Raw genomic sequence first — 14,190 nt, 5'->3', positions numbered from 1 at the left:
TACAATAGTGATACTCTTACCTCTTCTTTCTTTTTCTTAATACCTATGATGGTTGAGCCGAATGCCCCAGGGTGTACAAGTCGGGTTGGAGCGGCTTGTTTGTCATTTATGTTTTTCACCATGTCTTTTCCATTGTTTCTTTTACCCGCTGTTTTCATAGAGGTTTAGATCTGGTGTATATCCATGATGGCCCCGTAAGGACGGGCCCTTTACTTTCCACTCTTATACTTGAAGGTATTGCTAATGGAGTAAGGTTGACGTTAGTCCCTCGGTACTACTAGTATTCGTGGGTATACTACTATTACTACTAGGCTTTGGAGCCAGATACCCAGGCACTGTATAGTACTATGTAGTATCTTTATATGGCACAATAATTCCAAGGTGAGCCTATCCTTTTTACTGTGCTACCGATAAAATTTCCGATAGTATTACTATTATTCGATCAAGCTCTACACTGTCTATAGTACAGGCTGAGCCCAACAGTCAACGAGGGTGACTAATAGACGCATACCTTCCTTCTCCCCTTTGATTCTCCTAACATCCATCCGATCTCGTTGATCTTTCATCTCGCGTACATCACAGCAATATCCACTACATCCTCGGATCCAATTCTGAAAATGACCAATAGTTGAGTATACTAGAAAGTCTCCACTCAATCTGATATGACTATCTTTCAGGGAAACACGAGTGAAGATTTTAGTGGTTCAAGCTGTCTTGAATTGTTCTTTTTACTGTTCTTCGATCTATCATGTGATCAACCTTTACTACTAGAGTGCTGGTAACGTGTTTCACCACCGAACCGCCACCACCACCGAGCCGCCACCACCTCAAAAAAATCGCGTCGCGTGTAGCACCCCCATCTTTAAACCACCACTATGCCACCAATTCGTACCGGACGAACGCGCAAACTCATTGAGCAAGAAGGCAGGATCGAACTTGCTATACAGGCGCTAAGAAACAAGAAAATAGCTTCTATTACTGAAGCTGCGCGTGTTTATGAGGTACCTCGTACAACATTACGCGACCGCGTCAAGGGGATCGGTTATCGTAACACCACTCGCGCAAATTGCTCAAAATTGGATAAAATCGAAGAGGATTCGCTTGAGCGATGGATATTGGATCTAGATATGCGTGGCAAGGCCCCTACCTTAGCTATGGCAAAAGAGATGGCCAATATTCTACTTGCTCAGCGCTCTGTCAATACCCCTCCCTTACCACTCGGCAAAAACTGGATATCTCGGTTTGTTGCACGCCGTGAGAAGCTAAAAACCCGGTTTTCACGTCGTTACGCCGCTCAGCGTGCATTATGTGAAGATCCGGAGCTTATTCGCGAGTGGTTCGATCAGTATCGCAACATCATTGCTGAATATGGCATCCTTGACAACGACATCTATAACTTTGATGAAACTGGCTTCGCAATGGGGATCACTAGTACTTCAAAAGTGATCACTAGTCGGGAGTGGCAGGGAAAAAGAAAAGTCGTGCAGCCTGGTAACCGGGAGTGGGTTACTGCAATTGAGTGTATCCATTTGGATGGTGTTCTACCTCCAACGATCATTTTTAAAGCTAAGGTTTTTATATCTGCTTGGTGCAGTATTGTCCCAGACAACTGGCGCTTCGAGGTCAGTAATAATGGATGGACTACTGATCAAATTGGTATTTCATGGCTCGAAAATTCTTTCATCCCATACGTTAAGAAGCGTCAACATGGTGCCTGGTCTCTCCTAGTCATGGATGGCCATGGGAGTCATCTTACCCCTCAATTTGATACTCTATGCATGGAAAACAATATTGTGCCAATCTGCATGCCATCTCATTCATCGCATCTATTACAACCTCTTGATGTAGGTTGTTTTGGTGTATTGAAGCACTTCTATGGTCAGGCTGTGCAAGATCTTGCCCGCATAGGCTCTACAGATATTAAAAAGCTCGATTTCCTTCATCTGTACCCTACAACACGTGCAGCAACATACACAACCTCTACAATTGCTAGCAGTTTTATGGCATCAGGTATCATTCCATATGCGCCTGAGGTAGTACTTTCAAAACTTGAGGTTCATCCCCCGTCACCTACACTACCACCATCACGTGGTAGTGCTAGTAGTCATGAATTTATACCTCATACACCATCAAAAGCTATCAATTTCCGACGCCAGGCAGCATCAATCAAGCGATTACTAGAATATCGAGATATTTCACCCAATAGCGATATATATCAGCAATTGGAGCAGACTACCAAAGGTGCACAATTACTTGCTAATCAGCTTGTAATGCTGACGACTACATATGAGCGTGTAATGGCAGAGAATGGACGAAAGCAGCGAAAAAAGGCCTTACCTAATAAGCAATTGGTATACGAAGGTGGAATGACTGCCGAAGAGATGCAATTACGTCTACAAATTGAGCATGAGCACCAAATGGCAATACCCCCGGTGCCACGGCGTGCTCCGGCAGCTACAGAGACGACGATTAGGAGGCCTGTACAGCGCTGTACTAATTGCAGAGAGCCAGGGCACAAGCGGAATAGGTGCCCGGTTGTGAATAGTGCTTAGTTTTTGCAATATATTATATGGTGGTTGTGTAATATTCAATATATATCGTTGTAATGTAGGTGGGGTGGCGGCTCGGTGGTGGTGGCGGTTCGGTGGTGAAACACGTTATCACATTGACTCTGTATACTAAACCTTAGGTAACACTAGTGACGGTGCAGTAAATAGTCGTGCCTTCCCTCAACTTCTTCTCCTCCTCTCTTCATCCACATTATTTTCTTCTCTTTTCTTTTTTCCTCCAACGCATCTCTTCTCATCTATTCCTCGCACCCAAATCTCGGATCTCGTCCCAAGCTCTCCCGACACCAGCTCTGCCAGAGTGGTGCGAGCAGTGTTTACCAACTTCGGATCTCCGTCCAGGTGCCAAAAATCACCTGCCTCAAAGCTCACCTCAATTCATCCAGTTCTTTGAAACTTCCGGCCTGCCTCATTCCGAGGCGCCGATTGCACGCTGCACACGCAACAGTCCCACGGGCTACGACGGTGATAAAGAAGCATACTCGGGGGTTTTGACTAAAATCATTGCTGCACACATCCACTCAGGTCAGTCCGCCCATCTTCTCTTCCCCTTTGAACTTTGCCACCTGAGCCCAACATCCGATCTTGTGGGGAGTCTAATTTCGGGAGTGGACATCACAACAATCACAATCACATCCATCCTCGATCCCATATCTCCGCAATGACCAAGTGTTATTTGAAGGATGCCTCGGATCCTCCACGTGGTAGGGCGAACAAAAGGGGAAGAAATACACCTGCGAATGAGGCACCCGAGCCATCGGCTGATAGGGAAGAAGACCCGGCACCCAACACAGGAGAAAATCCAGGAACGTCTCCCTCGACCGGTCATGAACCGCAATCTGTGACCTCTGCAAGCCCCCAGACCCAACCGACAGACACCACGGCCAGTCAGCCACGAACAATTGAAGAACTCAAAGAGATAATAGATCGTGACATCACGGAGCTGGTGACCAAGTGGTTAACTTTACCCCTAGACCAGCCGTATGACGCGCGCTATGATTAAGTCATTGACAAGTTCATGCAATTCCATATGAGAGAGATTTATGGGAAGGAAAGGGGTACGATGACTGACAAGGCTTTCAGAGACTGGACCCTGGAGAAACTCAAGGAAAGATATCAGGTCATTCTCGAAAGAATTTTGTAAGGTAAGCACGTTGGTTCCCATTGCAGTATCCTGTACTGATGACTTTGAAGAAGAGGATCGAAATGCCGACGCGGCAAAACGCGGCAAGAAGTGATTCTAGAGGATTGGAGTCTCCACGCACTTTGAGTTGAAAAGTAGGCTGTGGTCGAGAGTTCCAGGTTGCAGGCCTCGGGGTTGTGAGCGAGTTCTCGAGAATATTGATAGCGGCTAGCGATCGGTGAATATTATCGAGGTGGACGAGCTTGTCTGCTCCGGCGACAATTGTATTTGTCTGTGGGAGGAGCCTGTTTATGTGGCCACTGAGTCAGAACGAGTTGACAAGCACTACCAACTTTCAAGGAACTGATGGGATGAGCTGTTCGAAATTTATATGTTCTTACTTTATTCTCTTTCTCTCGTTGGGAGCTCTGGTTTATGACTCTTTTATCGATTGGTTCGAGAGGATGGTTTTCTAGTACATGTACCGAATCCATCCTGCGTCCCTATTCTCAACTCCTAATACCGACTTGCCTGTATGCAGCGTAAATTTCCCTTTTAGATCTCAAGTGTTTCCGACAATGGCACACGCGAATTCTGCATCGCCGGGGATTAAACCCTGACCATAGCCCTCTTTTATGGAATGGTGAACTTTCCAAACGCCACGTCCCAGAAAGAGGGGATTGGTGTATCTCCACGGACATTAGATGAATGAGCAAAATGCCACACACTGCCAGTGAAGCACGGCGTCTAATCTCCCCTTTCACCTCCTCTCGCATCTTTACTCCTTCTTGATCAAATGGAATGCTCCGATTGAAATGAGATCTATTAGTATTACAAGCGATGGTAACGTGCATCATAATTGGCCCAGTTTCCATTGCACTATCCAAGAGTCGAAAAGGCATTCATTCTATTCCGGCTCTCCAGCACGTCCGAAAGCCTACGGTGACAAAATACAAGACACTGCAAACCCCCAGGTCATCAATGGGCTCCTTCGAAAACCGGAAGATTTCACCGGGATGCTTGATGGCATAGCTGGACTCGGTCATGACGAGGGATAGGATCAGGATAGCCAGTTCTACTCTCGGAGATCTCATCAAGAGAACCCGCAGCCCGGATTCAGAGCGACCCTGGCAATGAATGGACTAATCAAGAGACGGACCAACGTAGATCGCAGAAAAGCATTCGTCTCCTCGTAAGATGAATCCAGCAGATGGAGATTTCTCGTATTGCCAGGCAGTATCGTTTGTAGGTCTTAAGGCAACTTCCGGTCCTGGTCCACTACCACCGATAGCTCCAGTGACTTGGCGAGGTATGTTTCGGATATTACAGATGGGAAGAATGGTTTGAAGGAAATATTCATTATCATTATCATTATCATTATGCGTATCTAGTATGCAGCGATGCTGACAAAGGACCTGTGAATCTTGTAAATGTTAGCGCGATGCTATCACTTGGCATGGGATGACAGAAAAGGAGTAAAGGAGCTCAGTCAGATAGCAGTTGGACAAGTTTTATCAACAAAGAAGTTCAGAACAGGTCTGTGTGAAATGGTTTTCTCATCATAAGAGCGGGCGGGGGCGGCGTGGTGGGCAGAGAAGAAGAAAAGTGGAAAGATGACGAAGGATTGCGACATACCGAGTTAGTAGGAGCAGCTGGGACAATTAGAGACGCTTGTCTTGTCAAGGCCCAGCTGCAATGGATGTTTTGAGGCGACATTGCGAAACTGCATCAAGTTTGCATTGTGCCAGTGTTGGGATGCGACTTTGGCTAAGACGGCGATTGACGCAGGCCTGGTTGGAATAAATCCAAGACCCGGAACTTCCGCTCAAAATATTGCCATTGGCAAATTCCAGAGGGAATTGTGTTGAAGGGATGAAGAAAAGAGAAAATTTGCGGCGGAGCAAGAGAATTAAATATGCGGTGGTGGATCCAGTTTGCATTGTTTGCACAAAAAAAAAAGATGGGCGAGGGAGACTCGCGTTGGCGTGGCGGGGTGAGTCGATTCTCATTTGGTATTTTGCGGGAAAGAAAAAAAGTGAACCGAAGATTATTCTCCAAGAATATTTCCAGTGAGTCGAGGTCGTGGTGTGTATATCTTGTCCACGAACTAACCATAGCAGATGGCCGAGACCGAGATCACCAACCCGAGCGAGCAATGTGCGTACCTCCGTCAAAACAATCGTGCTGCACACATGACAGGATCAATGCTTACAATATTTCACGGTTCACAGCGCCTAGCTCGCCTTTCCAGAATGTCCGCACGAATGGTCGTGCCTTTGAGTCGCCCAACTGGCGTATGAAGGGCGAAGGTGGTGCCCCCGCGTCCCCCTCCCCTCGCGCCAGCACTTCTCGCCCTTCATTCGGTCAACGAGGACAGACCCCACAGGCGATCACTGACGGTCGCCGCTTATACGTCGGAAATATGCCATATACGGCGAAGGCGGAGGATGTGGAGGCGTTGTTCACGGCGGCCGAGTTTTCCATGTATGTTTGTGTTTGCTGGCGAGCATTGGGGAAGACGAAGATCACCACCCTCCTTTTTGGATTGGTTTGAATGTCGCTGATGATGATTGATCTGCAGTGAGCGTGTCGATATCGCCGTTGACCCTTTCACTGGCCGGAACCCGTCGTACTGCTTCGTCGACGTGGGAACTAAAGAAGAGGCAGCCCGCGCGATGGCTGAGTTGGATGGGAAGGAGTTGCTGGGACGCATGGTGAGAATTAAGCCTGGTGTGCAACGATCTTCGGCAAACCCGGGGTCACCTTCGCCTTCGACTTCAAGTGGTATGGGAATGATGGGAACATCTGGGGTAGCATCTCCCAGCATGGACCGTTGGCGCCGTCCGGACCAAAGCGCCACCGCTGGCAGCTCCAGCTCCAGCCTCAGCACTCCTAAGACGCAAGGTGATTCCAGCCGAAGGGTTTATGTGGGTGGACTGCCACGAGTGGCGGATCAGGAGGAGTTGCAGAGCAAAGTGACAGGGTTCTTCCAGGGATATGAAGTGTAAGTATTAGTGGGGGAGACAGGGTCAGAGACAAGTGTACTAACAGTGGATGTGTATAGGCAAGAAGTGAGTAAGCTGTTTGCACCACACCCGGCCAAGCGATTCGAGCCCGGTGAGCACAACTATCTCTTTGTGGAGTTGGCGAGTGTGGAAGAAGCCCAACGGGCAATGGACAGCCTTAATGGGGTGGATGGACCGTGGGGAGGGCCATTGCGAGTGCAACGGGCCCGAGGAGAGCAGGTGGCGAAGTAATGTGTATGATAAAGATGTATAGACTGAATAGATGTATAGATCGGCAGAGTATCAAGAGTATCGACAGAGTATCGACAGAGTATGAAGTATCAAAAGTATCAAGTAGTAGAAGAAGTCAAGTGATGACGTTAGTGGATCCGCTTCACCGCATTCTCCCTCAACTTCATCAACTTCTCATCTTCTTAATCTCCCCCCATTCGTTCTCTCTTTGTCTTTGTCTTTGTTCTATTTCCTATTTTCAATTTCCATTGACGGCTTGGCTAATTGCTGATTGCTGATTTGCTGCCCTCCCTCCCCGGCTGTACTTGGGCTTGTCTTCAAGTTGTCTTCCTATTCTTCCCGACTCTTCCACTTTCACCCATTTTCGCCATGTCGACAGGAAGTGTTATTCGGAGCCAGGAGCAGCACAAGGTGTTTGTCGCAAGTGTAAGTTCTCTTCCCCTTTATGGGATTCCTTTCTATCATCTCCCCCCTGTCTATTTTCCTATTCTGCCCCTCAATGAGGGGTATCGCGGGGTTGCGCCCCTCTCACCTCGGTCCGTTCCCCGCGGGGAGACGAGCGTGAATGGCTAGGTCAATGAGCCAAATTCTTAGCTGCAATCGCTTCCGTCGATCCGACGTTAGTTTGAGATCTTTTGTTCCGTCTGACTGCAGGTGTGATCCTTCAGTTGAACTCCGCTGCAGTCCACCAGTCCCATCAACATCACCCGATCCCAGTTATATTCCCACCTGCACCAACCATGCTCTCCACCACTACATATCACAAAACGTCTCCCAGCGGCTCATCGGCTTTTAACTTACAATCTATCCAGTCCGATGAATCCAGAATATGCGTTGTGATGGTCGGCTTGCCGGCCCGAGGCAAGAGTCTGATCGCCGGCAAAGGTATGTTCACATCGGAACCGCCAATCAGCCCATATGCCTGTGATATACCACTATGAACCACCGCTGATACATATTCCTCCTCAGCCATGCGATACCTCGCCTGGGTCGGAATCCCCGCAAAGGTCTTCAACGTCGGTACCTATCGTCGCAGTAACACCCCGCAGCCCCAGGCCACCTTCTTCGACCCACACAATGAAGAAGGCGAGCGCATGCGTCGCGCCGCCGCCGAAATGGCCGTCGCCGACATGATCAACTGGTTCCACGACGACACGCAAAAGGGCGTTGTCGCTATCCTCGACGCAACCAACTCAACCAAGGACCGCCGCAAGTGGATCTACGAAAGGTGTCGCGATGCCGATATCGAAACCCTTTTCGTAGAATCCATCTGTGACGACGAAGATCTCATCATGAACAATATCCTCGAAGTCAAGACCGATTCTCCTGATTACAAGGGGCAGGACCCTGAGCTGGCGGCGCTGGACTTCCGCAAGCGTATTCGTAATTATGAGAAGGTTTATGAGACTATTGATGACCATGAGAAGCAGTATACTTATGTTAAGCTGATCAATGTTGGCTCTACGGTGATCATCAACCAGATCAAGGATTACTTGTCCAGTCGTCTTGTCTACTATATCCAAAACCTTCACATCAAGCCTCGATCTATCTGGCTATCACGAGTGAGTTGACCTAATCTCCACCAGCGCCCTTTCCGAGTCCGTCAGCACATCAAAAGCTAACAAACGACGCAACCCAGCACGGCGAGTCCGAATACAACCTCACCGGCAAAATCGGCGGCGACTCCAACATCTCCGAGCGAGGCGAAGCCTACGCCCGCGCCTTACCCTCCCTCCTCCGCAAATCCGGCGTACCCCCCCAACACAAAGATCGTAATCTGGACCTCGACGCTAAAACGCACCATCCAAACCGCCCGCCACCTAAAAGCAGAAACAGGGTTCGAAAAGCTAGAATGGAAAGCCCTGGACGAACTCGACTCAGGTGTCTGCGACGGTCTGACCTACGAGGAGATCGCCGACAAGTACCCGGAAGACTTCAAGGCCCGCGACGACGATAAATACAACTACCGCTACCGTGGCGGCGAGTCGTATCGGGATGTGGTTATCCGTCTTGAGCCTATTATCATGGAACTGGAGCGCAGTGAGAACGTCATTATCGTTACGCACCAGGCTGTGCTTCGGTGCATCTATTCTTATTTCTTGAATGTTCCTCAGGAGAAGAGTCCATGGATGGAGGTGCCCTTGCATACGCTGATCAAGTTGACGCCTCGTGCTTATGGCACCGAGGAGAAGCGCTTCAAGGCGGATATTCCGGCTGTTTCGACTTGGAGGGGCAAAGGGACTTCGGCGAAGCATCAGGAGTTTCCGGCTGAGAATGAGAAGGGTGCTTGATGGGTTGGTTGCATTCGTTGGCGTTGGTGTTTGTGGATTGGATTGGATTGATTGTTGATTCTTGGTGATTCATCGATACCAAAATATTGTAATTTTGAGCTGTGAGCTGGAGCTGCGAGGCTTGAATGTACATTTGCAGCAATTGTGTGTTTGTAATAGATCTAAATGTAGATGTAAATGCAAATGTAGGTATTTCTGCTGGAGTAGACTGTTTCTGCCTCAGGCACGCTGACTAACAAGACGTCACTCCAACCACCGCAATAGCTCCATCTCCAACTCCCCAACCAGTCAAGCTGCAACAGCTCTAACAGCTCTACGCGCGGCGCGATGTTATCCGCCTTCACCGCGCGAGCCCTGGTGGACCTCAAACCCCGCGATCGCTCCCGAATAGACTCCGTCCTCGCCTACGGAGACAGAATCCTCGCCGGCCTAAACAACGGCACTCTCCGCATCTATCGCGTCACCGATACCCTGAGCGAGGAAGCTCACGACAGGAATGACAATGACCACAACAATGACAATGACGATGGCGGCGATGGTGGTGGTGGTGGCAGCAAGACCGAACTCCTGCGCGAACTGGACAAATTCGCCCGCTACAAGATCGAACAACTCGCCCTGGTGAAAGAAGCGAAGGTCCTGGTCAGTCTGAGCGGGGGTGTCGTCAGTCTGCACGATTCGCAGGATTATGGGCTCTTGCAAACGTTGGCCCAGGCGAAGGGTGCTTCTGTTTTTGCCATTACGTCGAATGTTGTGAATGATCCTGATACGAATGTTCCGGCCATTGTGTCGAGATTGGTCGTTGCTGTTAAAAGGAGGATTCTTATGTGGGTTTGGAGAGATATGGAGCTTGAAGATGAGGGCCCCGTTAGTGAGTTGAGTCTTCCTGCTGCTGTTAAGACGTTGGAGTGGGTGTCTGCGACGAAGATTGTTGTCGGTCTTTCGTCCGGTTTTGTTATGGTTGATGTTGTTTCCGCTGTTGTGGAGGAGTTATCTGGGGGGTCCGGGGAGTATGGAGGAGTCTTCTTCTGCTGCTGGGAGGTTTACCGGCGTTGGTGCGGCGAGTATGAGTTACATTGGGATGGGTGGGATGGTGCCGAGGCCGTTGGCGACGAGGTTGAGGGAGGGCCAGATTCTCCTGGCGAAGGATATCAATACGCATTTTATCGATTTGCAGGGCCACTCGCTTGGGAGGAGGCAGATTACTTGGTCGCATGCGCCGGTGGAAGTCGGGTATTCTTATCCGTTTTTGCTAGCTTTGCATGATTCTTCCAAGGGGGTGCTGGAGGTGCGGAATCCCGAGACTCTTTCGTTGCTGCAGTCTATTCCGTTGCCGGCTGCGAGTATTTTGCATATTCCGCAGCCGAATATTAGTCTTGCGCATGCGGGGAAGGGATTTCTTGTTGCGAGTGATCGCACTATTTGGCGCATGGAGGCTTTGAGTTATGATACGCAGATTGATGCGCTGGTTGAAAAGGGTTATCTTGATGAGGCTATCAGTCTCCTTGGTATGCTTGAGGATGCTCTGGTCAAGGATAAGGCTAGCCGACTTCGCTCGGCGCAGTTGGAGAAGGCTCAGAGTCTCTTTGCTTTGCACAAGTTCCGTCATTCTTTGGATCTGTTTACTGAAGTTTCTGCTCCGCCCGAGACTGTTATTCGCCTCTATCCGAAGCTCATTGCTGGTGAGCTCTCGGCAGTTCCGGTTCAGGATCCCGAAGAAGCTGCCGCCAACGTCAATGCCAATGAGTCGGATACAAAACCCAGCGGTTCGGATGGTTCGTCTGAGCCTCCAGTTGGACAGTCCATGTATGCAACCTCGGTGCTGTCTCTACTTCGCAGGACCGAAGAAGGCAGCGATACGAGCAGCGTTCGGGGTGAAGACAAGGATAAAGAGAAGGACAAGGACAAGGAGCTTAAGATGGCTGTTCGAGAGCTGCAAGGATATTTGGCAGATGTTCGACGACGTTTCCAGCGTTTCCTCGGACCCGATGGAACCCTCAAGCTCCCTGTCCCTACAGCTAGTACGGATGAAGCCAGCGCTTCTGTTCTGAAATTACTCGACTTTCCCTCGGAAGATGAGTTTCTGGATACCATCCGTGACAAGGCTCGACTGGTCGACACCACGCTTTTCCGCGCTCATATGTACGCTACACCATCGCTTGCAGGATCTCTCTTCCGAATTGCCAATTTCTGCGACCCAGAGGTCGTGATGGAGCGATTGGAAGAAACGGGTCGATACAACGACCTCATTGACTTTCTCTACGGGAAGAAGCTGCATCGACAAGCTCTGGAGTTGCTTCATCGATTTGGGCAGGAAGAATCGGGTCTGCTCAGCGGTCCGATGCGTACTGTTGGATATCTTCAGAATCTACCCCCCAGATCAAATAGACCTGATCCTTGAGTTTGCAGATTGGCCTGTTCGCACCCAGCCCGAACTGGGGATGGAAATTTTCCTCGCTGAAACTGAGAATGCTGAGACGCTGTCTCGCCCGCGTGTACTCTCGTTCCTCGAGGGTATTGATGCGAAGCTTGCCATTCGGTATCTCGAGCATGTCATTCAGGAATGGAATGACCTGACACCGGACCTGCATCAGCGCCTGGTGGTCTTGTACCTGGATCAGATTACTGCGCACAAGGACAGCGATGCGGACACAGACACAGCCACGGAGTATAGTTCCAAGTTCCTGGCCATGCTCAAAGACAGCGAGCAGTATTCTCCCGCAAAGACCCTGGACCGACTTGACCGCGACGACCCCAATTTCTACGAGGCCCGAGCTATTCTATTCAGCAAGATGGGGCAGCATCGCCAGGTACTGGAGATCTACGTGTTCAAGCTGGAAGATCACGAAAAGGCAGAAGAGTGAGTATTTGATGAATCTCCTAACTATTCGGCCATTTCTCGCCAACTAACCTTATTTTTTTCTAGATACTGCAACCACGTCCACCTCTCAGAAGAACAAGACCAAGAAGACACCATCTACCTCACCCTCTTATCCCTCTATCTCACACCACCCCACAACCAGAAAATCCAGAATGGGCCCGCCCTCGCCATCCTCGCCAAACACGGTTCCAGACTCCCGGCCGACGCCGCACTAGGTCTGATCCCAGCCGAGCTGGAAGTGCGCGAACTAGAATTCTACTTCAAGGGCCGCATGCGCGCGGCCAATTCGGTCTTCAATGAAGCTCGCATTGTGACTCAGCTTCGGAAGGCGCGGGATCTTCAGATCCAGGCCCAGCTTGCTCTTGGCGATGGGGTTATCAGCGGTGGGACACGCGCTCGACATGTCACGGTCACGGAGGAACGCATTTGTGGGGTTTGTCATAAGCGGTTGGGTGGGAGTGTGATTAATGTTTTTCCTGAGTATGTTTCCTTCCCCTTCTCTGTTGTGTGGTGTGGTGCAGTGTGGTGCAGTTCAGTGCTAACCAACCCTTCTCTCCCAGCAACTCCGTCGTGCACCTTGGCTGTGCGAATCGAGTTTCCAGTGTTCGGGGGTAGGTGGCTTGATTTTTGCGATTTGGTTGGTTTGGTTTGGTTTCGTCTCCTCTTTTTGATACCCAGTAGTTATAGCATTGGCCAATTCAAGCATCCTCTTCCACTAGTTCTTCTCCGTAGTAGTCCTCCTCCTTGGCTTCCTTCTCGGAGACAGTGCCTTGAGCCTTCTTGTCTTCTTCCATGCGGGCTGTCAGGTAGACATTGATTTCGTCCTGAATTTTGGGGACTAGTGATTGTAGAGCTGTTAGGTGGGCGGTTTTGCTGGCGAGGGAACCATCGGTGGAGGGGAATTCGTGGGAGAAAGTTTTGGGGTCGGTGTCTGGGGCAGTGTAGACTGCGTGGAGGTTTGCTTGAGATGACATTGAGGAGTGGAGTAGTGGGTGTTATGGAGTGTAGAGAGTGTAAAGTGAAGAATTGAAGGGAAAAGTTGGCGGGGAAGGCAGATCGACCTGACTAAACCCGAAGCAGGCAGCTTGTTTTCCTCAACACCCAACCACATCACTCATTCTACTCTACACATCTACATCTACACCTACACAGAGTACAATTACACTTCTACTCTTACTCTACATTGCATCTACCTGCTGAAGTTGACAGAGTACTACTCCTACTCTACCCTCACCCTGCATGGCCCACTATGAATCGTCCTCCGCAACAGCAACACCCTCATCACCGCCCTCCCTCCGATGATGATGACGACTCCGACGACGAATTGCGACGTCCCGGCTCCTCCGGCAGTGATGCCTCTTCCAATGTGACCAGACTTTCCGCCACTCCCATCACTCCCATAGATCGTCCACCGGGAGCCGGCTACTTCTCCCCAAACCCACGATCGAACTCAGCCACTTCATCGCCTCAACACCAACACACCGCACGCCCAATGCCGGACTCCTCACGTCGCCCGTCGGGTCGGGGCCCGTCTATTGAACTGCAGCGACATCGCTCAAGACATCACTCCCAGGGCTTCTTTGAACCTTCCCTCCCCACTGCCTCCTCCGAGCAGATGCCGCCGCAGGTCTCGGCGTCTCGGATCGCCGCCCAGGCAGCCATGCATCAACAAATGTTACAGCAGCAGCAGTTACAAGTCTCACAACAACAGTCAAGACGCCCGCAACATCCAGTCTCCCCCATGGAAGATAGTGGCTCGCGCCGGAGCGTTAGTGCCTCTCCGCCATTGGTCCCTCTTCCACTACGAATCAACCAGCCAACACCGTCGCTTCCACCGCCGACAGCAGGCAACGTCGCAACAACCGCCGCCAACGTCGTCTTCCCTCGCGCAGGCTCCCAGCCCCCCCGAACCTCAACCCGAGAAACAAAAGAAAAAGAAGCTCTTTTCCAAACCAAAACATATCGGCATTAGCAGAGATAAAGATGTCTTCAAGGATCGCGGTCTTCCTTCGCCGAGCAAGCTACCCAGTTTGTCGCGCATGGTCAGCTCCTCCAACACGAGTATGGCCGATCT

General features: G+C 50.2%; 6 protein-coding genes across 6 annotated transcripts; 5 read left to right on the top strand and 1 right to left on the bottom strand.

Annotated features, from left to right (window-relative positions):
* Positions 1–3,228: 3,228 nt before the first annotated feature.
* On the top strand, positions 3,229–3,570 carry N7533_008430 (uncharacterized protein; the record flags this gene model as incomplete). Its single annotated transcript, XM_057105080.1, has 1 exon — positions 3,229–3,570. One exon carries the CDS (start codon positions 3,229–3,231, stop codon positions 3,568–3,570), a length of 342 nt encoding a protein of 113 aa, XP_056956529.1.
* Positions 3,571–5,810: 2,240 nt separating this feature from the next.
* Positions 5,811–6,947, top strand: N7533_008429 (uncharacterized protein; the record flags this gene model as incomplete). Its single annotated transcript, XM_057105079.1, has 4 exons — positions 5,811–5,847; positions 5,922–6,174; positions 6,272–6,694; positions 6,755–6,947. 4 exons carry the CDS (start codon positions 5,811–5,813, stop codon positions 6,945–6,947), a joined length of 906 nt encoding a protein of 301 aa, XP_056956528.1.
* A 740-nt stretch (positions 6,948–7,687) lies between these two features.
* Positions 7,688–9,238, top strand: N7533_008428 (bifunctional nucleoside/nucleotide kinase/histidine phosphatase family protein; the record flags this gene model as incomplete). The annotated part of the gene is given in 4 exon segments (XM_057105078.1): positions 7,688–7,832; positions 7,917–8,509; positions 8,587–8,697; positions 8,717–9,238. The coding sequence occupies 4 exon segments, from the start codon at positions 7,688–7,690 to the stop codon at positions 9,236–9,238; spliced, it is 1,371 nt and encodes a 456-aa protein (XP_056956527.1).
* A 177-nt stretch (positions 9,239–9,415) lies between these two features.
* N7533_008427 (uncharacterized protein) lies at positions 9,416–12,731 on the top strand (the record flags this gene model as incomplete). The annotated part of the gene is made up of 6 exons (XM_057105077.1): positions 9,416–9,423; positions 9,550–10,468; positions 10,512–11,571; positions 11,615–12,095; positions 12,162–12,596; positions 12,677–12,731. 6 exons carry the CDS (start codon positions 9,416–9,418, stop codon positions 12,729–12,731), a joined length of 2,958 nt encoding a protein of 985 aa, XP_056956526.1.
* Positions 12,732–12,814: 83 nt separating this feature from the next.
* Positions 12,815–13,090, bottom strand: N7533_008426 (EKC/KEOPS complex subunit Gon7; the record flags this gene model as incomplete). Its single annotated transcript, XM_057105076.1, has 1 exon — positions 12,815–13,090. The coding sequence occupies one exon, from the start codon at positions 13,088–13,090 to the stop codon at positions 12,815–12,817; it is 276 nt and encodes a 91-aa protein (XP_056956525.1).
* A 275-nt stretch (positions 13,091–13,365) lies between these two features.
* N7533_008425 (uncharacterized protein) lies at positions 13,366–14,088 on the top strand (the record flags this gene model as incomplete). The annotated part of the gene is made up of 1 exon (XM_057105075.1): positions 13,366–14,088. The coding sequence occupies one exon, from the start codon at positions 13,366–13,368 to the stop codon at positions 14,086–14,088; it is 723 nt and encodes a 240-aa protein (XP_056956524.1).
* Between the last annotated feature and the right edge of the window lie 102 nt (positions 14,089–14,190).

The sequence above is a fragment of the Penicillium manginii genome (assembly GCF_028828005.1).
Source record: "Penicillium manginii strain IBT 31320 chromosome Unknown utg000006l:1.0-4164085.0:1.0-4166146.0, whole genome shotgun sequence".
NCBI classification, from domain to species: domain Eukaryota; kingdom Fungi; phylum Ascomycota; class Eurotiomycetes; order Eurotiales; family Aspergillaceae; genus Penicillium; species Penicillium manginii.
This window is presented reverse-complemented; position numbering and strand designations above follow the sequence as displayed.